The following is a 15,843-nucleotide window of genomic DNA, read 5'->3' as shown; positions in this document are numbered from 1 at the left end:
GATTTCCTTTAGGATGGACTGGTTTGGTCTCCTTGCTGCCAAGGGACTCTCGAGAGTCTTCTCCAGTACCACAGTTCAAAAGCATCAGTTCTTCAGCACTCAGCCTTTATGTTCCAACTCTCACATTAGATCCATATCAGATCTAATCCCTGAATCTATTTGTCACTTCCACTGTATAATCATGAAGGATTTGATTTATGTCATACCTGAATGGCCTAGTGGTTTTCCCTACTTTCTTCAATTTAAGTCTGAATTTGGCAATAGGAGTTCATGATCTGAGCCACAGTCAGCTCCAGTCTTGTTTTTGCTGACTGTATAGAGCTTCTCCATCTTTAGCTGCAAAGAATATAATCAATCTGATTTTGGTATTGACCATCTGGTGATGTCCATATGTAGAGTCATCTGTTGTATTGTTGGAAGATGGTAGAAGACCAGTGTTTTATCTTGGCAAAACTCTGTTAGCCTTTCCCCTGCTTCGTTTTGTACTCCAAGGTCAGACTTAACTGTTACTCCAGGTGTCTCTTGACTTCCTACTTTTGCATTCCAGTCCCCTATGATGAAAAGGACATCTTTTTTGTGTGTGTTAGTTCTAGAAGGTCTTGTAGGTCATCATAGAACCATTCAACCTCATCTTCTTCAGCATTAGTGGTTGGGGCATAGACTTGGATTACTGTGCTATTGAATGGTTTGCCTTGGAAACAGAGATCATTCTGTTGTTTTGAGATTGCATCCAAGTACTGCCTTTTGGACTCTTCTGTTGACTATGATGGCTACTCCATTTCTTCTAAGAAATTCTTACCTACTGTAGTAGATACAATGGTCATCTGAATTAAATTTGCCCATTCAAGTCCCTTTTAGTTCACTGATTCCTACAATGTCAATGTTCGCTTTTGCCATCTCCTGTTTGACCACTTCCAATGTACCTTGGTTCATGGACCTAACATTCCAGGTTTCTCTGCAGTGTTCTTCTTTACAGCATAGGACTTTACTTTCACCACCAGACACATCCACAACTGGGCTTCATTTCCGTTTTGACTCAGCCTCTTCATTTGCTCTGGAGTTCCTTCTCCACTCCTCTCCAGTAGCATATTGGACACCTACTGACCTGAAGGGTTCATTTTTCAGTGTTATATCTTTTTGCCTTTTCATGAATGGATACAGATGATGTTGATGTCATATACAATGTAATATTACTCAGCCATAAAAAAGAACAAAATGCCATTTTCAGCAACATGGATGGACCTGGATATTGTCAGGAAAAGGAAGGAAAGAAGTCAGAAAAAAAAGGAAAAATACCATATGACATTACTTATATGTGGAATCTTAAGAAAATGGTAGAAATGAAGTTATTTTAAAAAGAGATACACGTGTAGAAAACAAATTTATGATTAGCAACTTAGAAGAAGGGGCAGAAAAATTGAGAGATTGACTTATATCCATTATAATATATAGAATAGATAATAAATTTGTATGCAGGTCAGGAAGCAACAGTTAGAATTGGACATGGAACAACAGACTGGTTCCAAATAGGAAAATGAGTACGTCAAGGCTGTATATTGTCACCCTGCTTATTTAACTTCTATACAGAGTACATCATGAGAAACACTGGGCTGGAAGAAGCACAAGCTGGAATCAAGATTGCTGGGAGAAATATCAATAATCTCAGATATACAGATGACACCACCCTTATGGCAGAAAGTGAAGAGGAACTAAAAAGCCTTTTGATGAAGGTGAAAGAGGAGAGTGAAAAACTTGGCTTAAAACTCAACATTCAGAAAGTGAAGATCATGGCATCTGGTCCCATCACTTCATGGGAAATAGATGGGGAAACAGTGGAAACAGTGTCAGACTTTATTTTTGGGGGCTCCAAAATCACTGCAGATGGTGACTGCAGCCATGAAATTAAAAGACGCTTACTCTTGGAAGGAAAGTTATGACCAACCTAGATAGCATATTGAAAAGCAGAGACATTACTTTGCCAACAAAGGTCCATCTAGTCAAGGCTATGGTTTTTCCTGTGGTCGTGTATGGATGTAGAGTTGGACTGTGAAGAATGCTGAGCGCCGTAGAATTGATGCTTTTGAACTGTGGTGTTGGAGAAGACTCTTGAGAGTCCCTTGGACTGCAAGGAGATCCAACCAGTCCATTCTGAAGGAGATAAGCCCTGGGATTTCTTTGGAAGGAATGATGCTAAAGCTGAAACTCCAGTACTTTGGCCACCTCATGCGAAGAGTAACTCATTGGAAAAGACTCTGATGCTGGGAGGGATTGGGGGCAGGAGGAGAAGGGGACGACAGAGGATGAGATGGCTGGATGGCATCACTGACTTGATGGACGCAAGTCTGAGTGAACTCCAGGAGTTGGTGATGGACAGGGAGGCCTGGTGTGCTGCAATTCATGGGATTGCAGCGAGTCGGACACGACTGATCGACTGAACTGAACTGAAGGGCCCACTGTATCACACAGGGAACTCTACTCATTACTCTCTATTGATATATATGGGAAATTTTTCTTTAAAAAACAGTGGCTATATGTATATGTGTAAGTGACTCACTTTGCTATATACCTCAAACTAAAACAACATTGGAAATCAATGATATTTCAATAAAAATTTTAAAGTAAATAAAGAAATTTTCATGTCTACTCTCCTTCCTTGAGTGAAGCACTATGACCCATCTTGGGTTAAAGTAAGAAAGTGTTTTTGAAGGCTAGAATGAAAACACAGTAAAAAAGAAAGCCTTAAGAGATAGCTGCCCATACTTTACAGTCAATATCATATTTCTTCCTCAAATTGTCTAGGACTTTTTTAGTCAATCATACTTCACTTTCACTTTTCACTTTGATGCATTGGAGAAGGAAATGCAACCCACTCCAATGTTCTTGCCTGGAGAATCCCCGGGACGGGGGAGCCTGGTGGGCTGCCGTCTATGGGGTTGCACAGAGTCAGACACGACTGAAGTGACTTAGCAGCATAGTATAAAACTATGGTGTAATCACTAATTTTGCAACAAACTATCAATCTTTCTATTCTTGAATGAGTGGGAATGAAATCATATGCAGGTAGGGAAGAAAAGGGACAGTTTTAGAAAGCAGTCATTAACAGCTATTGTGTGTGCAGTTATAGACAGAAAAAAGGCAATAGTGTGTAACCAAATATGCACATACAAAACAAACAAAAAAACCCAAATCTTAGAGGAAAGAATTTCATGGAGGACTGAATGAAAAGAATAAAATTTGAGAGAAATTCAGTTCAGATGAGGTTGAGAATAGTCATCGTCACCAAAGAGCAGAAGGTTATAAGGACCAGAGCAGTGGTGTTATTGAGGAGCTTGGGGGTTGAAAAACGGAATGTGAAGGATTCCACTTTCTGAAGAGTTGTCACCTAAGGAAGGCAGGCAAACTCAGGCAGATACATAAATCTAGTGGGTGATGAGTCAATGCAATTAGGGCTATAATATAGTTCTTTAAATGGAGAGATGAAATTCATATTTGGGGAGTTCATTTATTTTCCAAACAACAACTTCATGGATTACAAGTGTAAAGTAATGTCATTACATTTTACCAAAGCTTGGATCATGGGGATTGGATTAAGTAGGTTTCAAAGGTTTGACTTCAATAAATGGCATCCAAAATCTAATCAATCAACTTTTCCAAATCTAATCATGTGCACCTACAAGGGCTAATAACTCTATAGCTTGTTAAGAAATGGGCGTGGTCCTCAGATCATATATAAAGCATCCAGCAAAGATCCAAGCTCTTTTTCTCCAGACGTCAGAGCTGTTGTGTTTGGAGTTGGCTGGTCTGTGGATACTTTTGAGTTTCTGCCACAAGAAGGTGAGTACCTAAACTCCATCCTGAATTTAACAGAATTACTTACTGCACAAGATTGGAAAATTTCATTAACAGAACCCAAAGGTGAGTTTGATGAAGGTACAATGATTCTTCTATGTTCAATTAAGTAAACTGTAATGGTAATTGTGGACACAAAAGATTTTTTAAAATTTCAACAGTAATATCTATATGTGAGCACTGAATCAAGAATTTATTCCATGTGAGATTTGTAGACAAATTACTTATTTTACTCACTCTATGTCAAGTCACTTTCTTACAGATTGGGGGTAAAAATAGAAAACTGGTTAGCATTGTTCAGAAGATTAAAATAGTTATATAACAGGATCTAATCCAATGCCTAGAAATAGTAAGCAACATGTATTAGGTTCTCCTATTATTTTCATATTATCATGATCATTAATGTTATCAGTATAGAAGTGATTATATTAATAATGAATTCTTTGCCAGTTTCTAGCCCATTCTAAACTGAGCTTACTGTATTTCCTCTTCATCAAACTCTGTCCTTATTTGGTGGACATTTTAGTCCATGGTGTTAGGTTCTATACTACTGAACATTTTGTGGTCATTGATCAGAAGTCTGTAATGGCCCTCTCAATAATTTCTACCTATAAATATAACTGCACGCATCACTGCTCATATTTTTTCCAAAGGCATCTTAAACCTGATGTATAGTTGTTCAATTAAGCAAGGGTTTACTTTCTGTCTCTTTTGACCAGAGCTAAATTTTCAGCCTTGGAAAGAAGTAGCCTGTTACATTCAACTTCTCATAGACAGGGAAGATAACAAGAATCGTGTAGTTAAACCAAATACTTAGTCACAATGTGTGATAACTGAAATTATATCTTCATGCCCACTTTCCTTTATCCAAATATTTTCCATTTAAATATTTGTCTTAATTAAATCTTTAATTAAAGATTAGATTGGCTCTTTTTCAAGCAAGCAGGTAGTTTTTCTTAGGTTTGGAAGATGACACCAATATCGAAAATATCTGTTGCAGATATTTTATCTGTAATATTAAGTTATTTAATCATTTTTATTTTCCACTACCTTTTAGGTCATTAGATGTGTTTAGGTCTTAAAAGACATTCCTAAAGACATGAGTATTTATAAAACCCATAGAACTCCTAAAATGTTCAACTATGATGTATACATTTCATAGACTTTACAAAGAAGAGCATGAGTTAAATGGGCGAAATTAATCAGAATACCTTCTTGTAAAGATCATACTTGTTACCTTTTTAAAACCGTTAGTTTGCAGTCTGGAATTGAAGTTTTCAGAATGGATCCAATCAACCAATAGGGACTCCCAAGAAGTGGCATTTGTCAAAGAAAGAAATATTAGAAACAAAGAGGATATGAAATTGCTTCCATTAACTACAACTCTGGAATTGCTAATGTAGACAGGAAACCTTGTGTACATTCAAACATTTTTCTTTTGTTTTAAAAACCAGCTGATTAATTTTTAGTGATTATTGTTGTAGCTTGAATGTTCACTAGTTCAAAATATGACCAACTCTGATGATCTAAACTGATTCCAGGAAAAATAGTTTTCCTGAACTAGAAATAACATATTTCTTTATTTCTTTTTGTCTTAAAGGAAGGAGTTTTACTATTTAAGTTGGAAGCAAACACTGAAATGTTTATAGTTTCAGAACTTCAAAATTAAAGCCAGCATTGATTATATTAAGTTTAAATTGTTGGTAAACAATTTTACTTGTCTTTAAAAAAAGCACATGTTATACTTCAAAGCAAAAGAGAACATTAGCATAGAGATGAAGTGTGTGCAGGTTCAGGTCTAGTCAGTGAGTCATGAAGAACCAGAGAGAAAGAGACAGACTGAGAATACATATGTACTTCTACACCAATCAGCTAATAAAAGTAACTCTGGAGTCATCCTAACATTTACCCTCTGATCTAATCTTTAGCTTTTCCATGTAATTTAGGTATGACTGAGATCATGGTTTATTTTATACAAAAAAAGATGTTAGGGGCTCTCTATCTAATTTCAACATTTGTATCAAACCATGATCCCAACCTCTCTGTATTCAACATTTCTAGATTTGTATTGGGGGATAAGTAAATATGGAAATTAATTAGAAGTTCAAGACAAGACTTTGTCCAAAGGATTTATTTTCCCTAATCAGGGCAGAAGAAAGACTTTCTCTCTCTTGTACTCTCTATTTCTCTCTTTCATTTTTAGAAACATGGATTCAGACACACTGGAAGCCTTCCAGAGTGAACTCACCTGCTCCATCTGCATGAACTGCTTCCTGGACCCCGTCACCATAGACTGTGGGCACAGCTTCTGCCGTCCCTGTCTGAGCCTTTGCTGGGAAGAAGGCCAGACTCCAAGGAGCTGCCCTGAGTGCAGGGGAATAGCAGAGAGCCCTGATTTCCAAACCAATATTGTGCTCAAGAGGCTGGCTTCCCTTGCCAGACAGTCCAGAGCTGACCACGACCACAGCTCTGAGGAGCAGATCTGTGTGACACACCAGGAAGCCAAAGGCCTCTTCTGTGAGGCTGACCAGACCCTGCTCTGTGGGCCCTGCTCTGAGCACCCCAAGCACACAGCTCACAGCCACAGGCCAATACACAGGGCTGCTGAGGAATCCCGGGTAGGTGATGCCTCTAGAGCAGTTTAGGATCTAGAGGCTCCTAAGTCAGAGAGGAAGATGAGGATGCTATGATGGTGATGGGATAGAGATAGTGGAGGTGGGATTTCTGAATGTGGATCCTCACATATAATGTGTCCTTTCAGTGTTGTTGCCCAATTGTCCACACATGTGGAAATGCAGCATCCCGGGGCGGGTGGCACCAGGGACACAGGCTTCTGATGGGAGCTTGAGGTTTTCTTACTTGTGCTGTATTAGAGTCTGAGTGGCAATTTCTTAGGAAATGGATTTCATCATCTGTAAAGTTCCCCCAATTCTCTAGTATGCAGTTCTGTCACTTTGACACTGAAATGTTCCAATAAAATTAGATTCATGGTGGAAAACAGGACCACAGTACTCTAACTCAAGATTTCTGTGTTACCAACAACTGCCTTTGCTCATGAATAAGGGGATAAAACTTATGATGTCATCTTCCATATCACTAAATCTCATGGGTATTTTTCAGGAGAAACTTCTGAATAGAATGGATTATTTATGGGGAATGAGAGAAAAAGTGCAACTCATTCTGACTCAGGAAGCTAAAAAAGCTTGGTCATTTAAGGTAAGAATAAAAATGTTCCTATTTATTTGTATAGATATCGATAGAATGCTAGCTTAGACGTTTAGATCAATATAAGTTCCCCTTAAAGGATATTGGTCTCTTTCTTGGAAAAGTATTGTTTTCAAATGACCTATCAGTAATCACAATTAGAACAGGTTGTGTTCTAATTGTGCATTGTTCTAATAATGCATTCTAGTTCGAAGAATACTGGTATGTAGGAGAATCAAAGCAAGAAAAGCATGCCTAGGCCAATTTTGAAGGTTAGAATGACTGTTCTCAGACGTGAAGTATAAGACAACATTGCACTCAGTGTGACTGAGAAGGAGAGGAGAGTAGTACCTAGAGGGAAAGTAGAGCATATTTTAAAAACTTTACTAAGTGGGATTTGCCTCATAGAAGAATACTTGGAAAAATCAGGGAAAGAAAAAAAAGACAAAAACAACATTCAGGTTAGAAAGGAAATAACTGATAGAGTAAGAACCCTGAGGTTTTGGAGAAGACTCTTGAGAGCCCCTTGGACTGCAAGGAGATCCAACCAGTCCATCCTAAAAGAAATTAGTCCTGAATATTTTTTGGAAGGACTGATGCTGAAACTGAAACTCCAGTGGTTTGACCACCTGATAGGAAGAACTGACTCATTGGAAAAGACCCTGATTCTGGGAAAGATTGAGGGCTGGAGGAGAGGGGGACGACAGAGGATGAGATGGTTGGATGGCATCACTGACTCGATGGACATGAGTTTGAGCAAGTTCTGGGAGTTGGTGGTGGACAGGGAGGCCTGGCGTGCTGCAGTCCATGGGGTGGCAAAGAGTTGGACACGACTGAGGGACTGATCTGAAGAACCCTGAAGAATCCTAGGAAGAGAGCCTGGGACCACACAGATAGCTTGATTTATACACAAAGAGACTAAGCACTGAGAGAAAGGATGGATGGGAAGGACCAACAAATATTCAAGACTTTTTGATGTGTTAGGCAAAAAATTTTCAAGAGCTTTTTTGATGATAATTAGGAAATAATATTTGAGATTTTCTTTTAAATGTGAACATAATCAATGCTTTGAATCCACTATCCCCTCAGAAGTTTGTGGCCTTAAGGAAAGAGATGATCAAACTTGAATATCAGAGGATGCATCCCGTGCTCCAGGGGGAGGAGCAACTGCACCTGGAGGCCCTGGAGCAAGAAGCAAATGAGATTTGTCACCAACTCAAGGAGAGTGTGTTCAGAATGTCTCAGTACAGAGAAAGTCTGAAAGAAACATACGGAGAGCTGACTGAGTTGTGCCACAAGCCGGACATGGAGTTGCTCCAGGTGAGAAAGGAGGGTATCAGAGAGAGAAACACTCTTCTAGACGAGCTGCTGTGACACTGAAATGTTCCCTGCATATACTGTTACTCTTAGCTAAGGAATGGTGCTTCCTGACCCCCATTATTGTATTTGTCCAATCCCCTATTTTATCATATCGTGGTAATCTTAGGAAGATTTTTGCCCTTTTTCTAGCTAACATAGGGCCAGATATGATCAGTTTGATCAAGAGTACTATTCAGACAGATGATCCAAAATCAGCAATATTCTGTGACCAGGGGTCAAGTTAACTTCTTGGAATAAATCTCAGTAGATGTTATCCTAAACCTCTGTCACTTGCTGTTATCCCAAACTTAGTGCAGACATTAAGGTTTTGCCCATTTTCTAAGCAAGATTGTCAGAATTGGTCATTAGTTTCAAGGCACTCTAGAGTTCATCTTATATGGTTCCCATTTTTGCTTTAATTGTTATCATAGATGATGAGATCGCTCCTTGGGAGTAGCATGGGCAATGAGTGACATTGGAATCCTAGATGTGGCTGCATCATTAAACACACTCTTCCTGGCCTCCTTCCTTCCTTAATGTGCCCTGAGGAAGCCCATCATGTTTTACTTTAAGCTCTGTTATTAAGATGGCTTCTGATTGTTCCTTAGAAGAGAATTAGAAAAACAATACGTTATTGAACAATCAGGAATAGTACAGAAGATGTGAAAGGACAGAACTCTCATGATTAACATCATCTTTTTTTTTTTTTTTTCATTGCAGGCCTTGGGAAATGTATTAGAGATGTGAGTATAAATTAATGATTTTTAATTCTGATCAACTTTCTCTGTTTGATTAAGTGGGTTACACATTTCTTTCTTGGTACCATTGGAAATTGCTTTCAGCTCCTCCTGAATATCTAAATTCCAGAATGCAAAGTCTCTTATTGAAAATGCATGGTATTTGCAGATATCTTATAAGCATGCTCCCATACACTTTAAGCCATTTGTAGACTACTTATGTGTGTGTGTTTGTGTGTGCTAAGTTGCTTCAGTCCTGTTCGACTCTTTGTGACCCTATGGACCGAAGCCTGCCAGGCTCCTCTGTCCATGGGATTCTCCAGGCAACACCTAATAGATAAATGCAATTTAAATGATATGTAAATAGTTCATTGTTATTTTGCATTTTCAAGTTTTACCTTTTGGAACTTTCTTAAAGTTTTTTCTAAGCATTTTCCATTCAGAACCAGAGTGGAGGAATGGTTGGAGTGATAGATTGAGAATATGGAATTGACATATATATACACTAAGCCGTGTCTGGCTCTTTGTGACCCCATGGATTGAAACCCTCCAGGCTCCATGGAATTTTCCAGGAAAGAATACTGGAGTAAGTTGGCATGCCCTACTCCAGAGGATCTTCTTGACCCAGGGACCAAACCCGTGTTTCATGTCTCCTGCATTGGCAGGCGGGTTCTTTACCATTAGCACCATCTGGGAAGCTCACAATAAACTTTAGTGAAGGGAGTTTTCTAAGCTATCAAAAAGGAAACACCTACCATAGTGAGTTGGAAGACGAGTAAGAGAGTAAAGAGGGAGATTCCCTAAGAATGGAAAAAAGGGCTATGATTTTGTTCCTAGGAGTAGCAGTTCCTAGGAGTCACTCTCAGCCTGTTTCATCACAGCAAGCCCTCTTGTATGCAGGACCTCAGAGGGAGGGCTTCCTCGTGTTCTCTGGGATACTAGGCTTCCAGGACCAGAGAAGCCAGGCTTGAATTGGATTCCCTTGCTGGGCTGACAAGAGCAAAGCTGTCTCACTCAGTGAACTCTTCCTTGTGTTAATAGAATGTATCCTTGAAGACTACTTGCTATCTCAAGTCTCAAAGGAATTTCCTGAATTTTCTGGTCTGTGTAAACTGCCCAGGATCTTTGCATTACCTGAGATGGAATAGAGGGAGTGAATGAAGTTCAATGAGTTGAAAACTGAAATCATGTCTTGGAAGAATGGGGAAGTTGCAATTTGATATAACTTACATTTAGAAAAGAATACAGTAACATTTTTATATTCCCAAGTGTGTAGAATATAATACATATGCAATTAACCAAAAAATAAGAGAATTCTGACAACATATACTGGAATAAAATTGTATTTTTTTAAAATATTCATATGATTAGCCTTTGGCCTTGACATATATCGATGTCATTTGTTACAGGACTGACTTGGTAGAGATGCAGAAACCTCAGTCAGTGAACCCAGAGCTCACTTGCTGGCCTGTCACTGGAATCCTAGACACGCTGAACAACTTCAGAGGTAAGAGTCATCCCTGTGGTGATCAGGACTGTGTTTCATGAGAGCTTCCTAGGAAGGAACTTTCTTCTGTTATTTTACTTTTTCTGACATCAAGTTAGTACATAACTTTACAAAGTTGCTACATATTTTCTGCCTATGTTAATACGATCGCAGTTGAGCTTTGCAACCTACAGTTTACTGATGATTTAAAGCCAGACATATATTTATGTCATAGACAGAGCAGGAAAAGAACAACCAGGTTGCTCAAGTGATTACAAAAAAAATAGAATTTAGTTTTGTGAAGATCAATCAATCAAAATATCAATCAATATTTTGTTTACTCAGTTATTTCACTCTTGGAAGTTAAATATGTCCTTGCTGGGTTCTAATATGCTCTATATTATAACTGCCTTTATAAAAAACTGCATTGTAAAAGAATATTTGTTATCAGAAAAAATCGACAAGAAAGACTAAAATGGCTTAAGTAGAATAATTGTATTGCTATTGGATCAATCTCAAAACAACTGAAGGATATGTGAACATGTTTAGCCAGAACATACTTTTATTTATTTATTTTTAATTTTTTAAAAATATTTTATTTTATTTGCTATTTATAAAATAATATTTTTATTTATTTGTTTTTACTTTACTATATTGTTTTGGTTTTGCCATTCTTCGACATGAGTCTGCCACGGGTGTACAAGTGTTCCCCATCCTGAATCCCCTTCCCACCTCCCTCCCCATACCATCCCTATGGCTCATCCCAGTGGACCAGCCCTGAGCATCCTATATCATGGATCAAACCTGGACTGGCAATTCATTTCACATATGGTAATATACATGTTTCAATGCCATTCTCCCAAATCATCCCACCCTCACCCTCTCCCACAGAGTCCAAAAGACTGTTCTGTATATCTGTGTCTCTTTTGCTGTCTCGCATACAAGGTTATCGTTACCATCTTTCTAAATTCCATATATATGCGTTAGTATACTGTATTGGTGTTTTTCTTTCTGGCTTACTTCACTCTGTATAATCGGCTCCAGTTTCATCCACCTCATTAGAACTGATTCAAATGTATTCTTTTTAATGGCTGAGTAATACTCCATTGTGTATATGTACCACAGCTTTCTTATCCATTCATCTGCTGATGGACATCTAGGTTGCTTCTGTGCCCTGGCTATTATAAACCGTGTTGCAATGAACATTGGGGTACACGTGTCTCTTTCCCTTTGGTTTCCTCAGTGTGTATGCCCAGCAGTGGGATTGCTGGATCATAAGGCATTTCTATTTCCAGTTTTTTAAGGAATCTCCACACTGTTCTCCATAGTGGCTGTACTAGTTTGCATTCTCACCAACAGTGTAAGAGGGTTCCCTTTTCTCCACATCCTCTCCAGCATTTATTACTTGTAGACTTTTGGATCGCAGCCATTCTGACTGGTGTGAAATGGTACCTTATAGTGGTTTTGATTTGCATTTCTCTGATAATGAGTGATGTTGAGCATCTTTTCATGTGTTTGTTAGCCATCTGTTTGTCTTCTTTGGAGAAATGTCTATTTAGTTCTTTGGCCCATTTTTTTGATTGGGTCGTTTATTTTTCTGGAATTGAGCTGTAGGAGTTGCTTGTATATTTTTGAGATTAGTTGTTTGTCAGCTGCTTCATTTGCTATTATTTTCTCCCATTCTGAAGGCTGTCTTTTCACTTTGCTTATAGTTTTCTTTGTTGTGCAGAAGCTTTTAATTTTAATTAGGCCCCTTTGTTTATTTTTGCTTTTATTTCCAATATTCTGGGAGGTGGGTCATAGAGGATCCTGCTGTGATTTATATCAGAGAGTGTTTTGCCTATGTTCTCCTCTAAGAGTTTTACAGTTTCTGGTCTTACGTTTAGATCTTTAATCCATTTTGAGTTTATTTTTGTGTATGGTGTTAGAAAGTGGTCTAGTTTCATTCTTTTACAAGTGGTTGACCAGTTTTACCAGCACCACTTGTTAAAGAAATTGTCTTTTCTCCATTGTATGTTCTTGCTTCCTTTGTGAAAGATAAGGTGTCCATAGGTGCATGGGTTTATCTCTGGGCTTTCTATTTTGTTCCATTGATCTATGTTTCTGTCTTTGTGCCAGTACCATACTATCTTGATGACTGTGGCTTTGTAGTAGAACCTGAAGTCAGGCAGGTTGATTCCTCCAGTTCCATTCTTCTTTCCCAAGATTGGTTTGGCTATTCGAGGGTTTTTTGTATTTCCATACAAATTGTGAAATTATTTGTTCTAGCTCTGTGAAGAATACTGTTGGTAGCTTGATAGGGATTGCATTGAATCTATAGATTGCTTTGGGTAGTATACTCATTTTCACTATACTGATTCTTCCGATCCATGAACACAGTATATTTCTCCATCTATTTGTGTCCTCTTTGATTTTTTTCACCAGTGTTTTATAGTTTTCTATATATAGGTCTTTAGTTTCTTTAGGTAGATATATTCCTAAGTATTTTATTCTTTTTGTTGCAATGGTGAATGGAATTGTTTCCTTAATTTCTCTTTCTATTTTCTCATTATTAGTGTATAGCAATGCAAGGGATTTCTGTGTGTTGAGTTTATATCCTGCAACTTTACTCTATTCATTGATTAGTTCTAGTAATTTTCTGGTGGAGTCTTTAGGGTTTTCTATGTAGAGGATCATGTTATCTGCAAACAGTGAGAGTTTTACTTCTTCGTTTCCAATCTGGATTCCTTTTATTTCTCTTTCTGCTCTGATTGCTGTGGCCAAAACTTCCAAAACTATGTTGAATAGTAGTGGTGAGAGTGGGCACCCTTGTCTTGTTCCTGACTTTAGGGGAAATGCTTTCAGTTTTTCACCATTGAGGATAATGTTTGCTGTGGGGTTGTCATATATAGCTTTAATTATGTTGAGGTGTGTTCCTTCTATTCCTGCTTGCTGGAGGGTTTTTATCATAAATGGATGTTGAATTTTGTCAAAGGCTTTCTCTGCATCTATTGAGATAATCATATGGCTTTTATTTTTCAATTTGTTAATGTGGTGTATTACATTGATTGATTTGTGGATATTGAAGAATCCTTGCATCCCTGGGATAAAGCAAACTTGGTCATGATGTATGATCTTTTAAATGTGTTGTTGGATTCTGATTGCTAGAATTTTGTTAAGGATTTTTGCATCGATGTTCATCAGTGATATTGTCCTGTAGTTTCCTTTTTTTGTGGCCTTTTTCAGGTTTTGGTATTAGGGTGATGGTGGCCTCATAGAATGAGTTCAGAACATACTTTTAGAAGCTCCCAAATTATTCCTTTATGCCTTTTCATAAAATTTTGGACCTTTGAAAATAATTGGTACAGAATATACCCCAATAAATGTCCATATGATAGTAACATGTCATCCACATGTTTCATGGTATTAAAGACAAAGGAGGCCTGGTGTACTGTGATTCATTGGGTGGCAAATAGTCAGACATGACTGAGCAACTGAACTGAACTGAAAGACAAAGGAAATAAACAATTTCTAACAAAAGAAAAAAGAATGTTTAGGTTAGTTCTGCAGCAAAGTATAAAGAGACTGACATTAAATCAGATTTCACATATTTCTTCACATATCTGTGTTTTTTTCCTTTTGCTAGTTGATTTGAGGTGTTTCTATATGCTGTTGCTGCTGCTACTGCTGCTAAGTCGCTTCAGTCATGTCCGACTCTGCGACCCCATAGACGGCAGCCTACCAGGCTCCCCCATCCCTGGGATTCTCTAGGCAAGAACACTGAAGTGGGTTGCCATTTCCTTCTCCAAGGCATGAAAGTGAAAAGTGAAAGTGAAGTCGCTATATGCTGTAGATACTAATAATAATTATTCTTCACAGAAAACCAGTCTGAACTTCATCTGCTCTTTGTTTTTTGTTTCCTTGGAGGAAGGAAAATGAAAGAATTTATTGAGTTGAGAGATTCTATCTCTCATGACATGGGAATCCCAGTTGCTGACCTGATTTTTGTTCTCTCTGCAGTGGATAACGTTCTGCATCAGAAAATGAGCTTTCATAATGTGAGCCTTTCTGAGGATAATACAAGTCTGATATTTGGAGATGACGACCATGGCGTGTCCAGAAAGCTCCAGGGTGGGGAGAGTTTCGTGGCCTGGGGAGCTCGGGCCTTCACCTCCGGCAGGCATTACTGGGAGGCAGATGTGACACAGTCCTTCAACTGGATTCTGGGAGTCTGTAAAAACATCTTGACAAGTGATACCAGTATCAGCATTGATTCTGAAGAAGCATTTCTTCTCTTTTCTGTGAATGTGAACGATCATTATAGTCTCTTCACCAACACTCGACCCTCAGTTCAGTATGTAAAAAGGCCTCTGGGTAGGATTGGCGTGTTTCTGGATTATGACAATGGAGCTGTGAGCTTCTATGATGTTTTCAGGAGTTCCCTCATATATAGTTTCCTTCCTTCCTCCATCTCCTCCCCTCTGAAGCCTTTCCTTTGCCTTAGGTCTCCATGATTTGCCCACTTCTGGGACCATTTATTGAAACAACTTCTCTGGGAATATTGCTGCCCTTAACCTCGTGTGAGGCCACAGGATACCTGACTGTCCAAGCACATTGTTACTTAATGTAACATAATGATTGTATGTTTAAAAAATGGCATAACCATGCTCTATGCATTAATTTGCTAATTAAATTTTCTTTTAATAAAAGTTTTTTATGGAATATTTAATAGAATATAATCCATTGCCTTTCTTCCTTTTTAAGTAACAATTCTATTAAACTAAAAATTATATACCATAAAGATCACTGCATTTAAACCACATGATTCAATGTCTTCTAGAAATATATAAAAATGTGTGAAACCAGAAATATCTAATTCCAGAACATATCAATCACCCCCCAAATTTCCAATGCCCATTAATGTTTATAAACTCTCTAAGCATATACCATCTCATCATAACATTGAGCAAACTTTCCTCAAATTAGTAGATAATTTTAGTACTTGATGGAAATTTCCAAGAAGAAAGAGACGGTATTTATCTTTTGTGGTGGTTTAGTCTCTATGTCATGTCTGACTCTTTTGTGACTCCACGGACTGTAGCCCACCAGGCTCCTCTGTCCATGGGATTCTCCAGGCAGGAATACTGGAGTGGGTTGACATTTCCTTCTCCAGGGGATCTTCCCAATCCAGGATTCGAACCTGGGTCTCCTGCATGCCAGGCAGATTCT

At 38.3% G+C, this 15,843-nt stretch overlaps 1 protein-coding gene across 1 annotated transcript; it reads left to right on the top strand.

Annotated features, from left to right (window-relative positions):
- The first annotated feature begins 6,056 nt into the window (after nt 1–6,056).
- On the top strand, nt 6,057–15,239 carry LOC109554287 (tripartite motif-containing protein 64-like). Its single transcript, XM_019954634.2, has 6 exons — nt 6,057–6,467; nt 6,970–7,065; nt 8,143–8,386; nt 8,678–8,685; nt 10,557–10,656; nt 14,635–15,239. The coding sequence occupies exons 1-6, from the start codon at nt 6,057–6,059 to the stop codon at nt 15,126–15,128; spliced, it is 1,353 nt and encodes a 450-aa protein (XP_019810193.2). The 3' UTR covers nt 15,129–15,239.
- Nucleotides 15,240–15,843: the final 604 nt, after the last annotated feature.

Source organism: Bos indicus, chromosome 29, assembly GCF_029378745.1.
Source record: "Bos indicus isolate NIAB-ARS_2022 breed Sahiwal x Tharparkar chromosome 29, NIAB-ARS_B.indTharparkar_mat_pri_1.0, whole genome shotgun sequence".
NCBI lineage: Eukaryota > Metazoa > Chordata > Mammalia > Artiodactyla > Bovidae > Bos > Bos indicus.
Note: the sequence above shows the minus strand (reverse complement) of the source record. Positions and strands in the feature narration are given on the sequence as shown.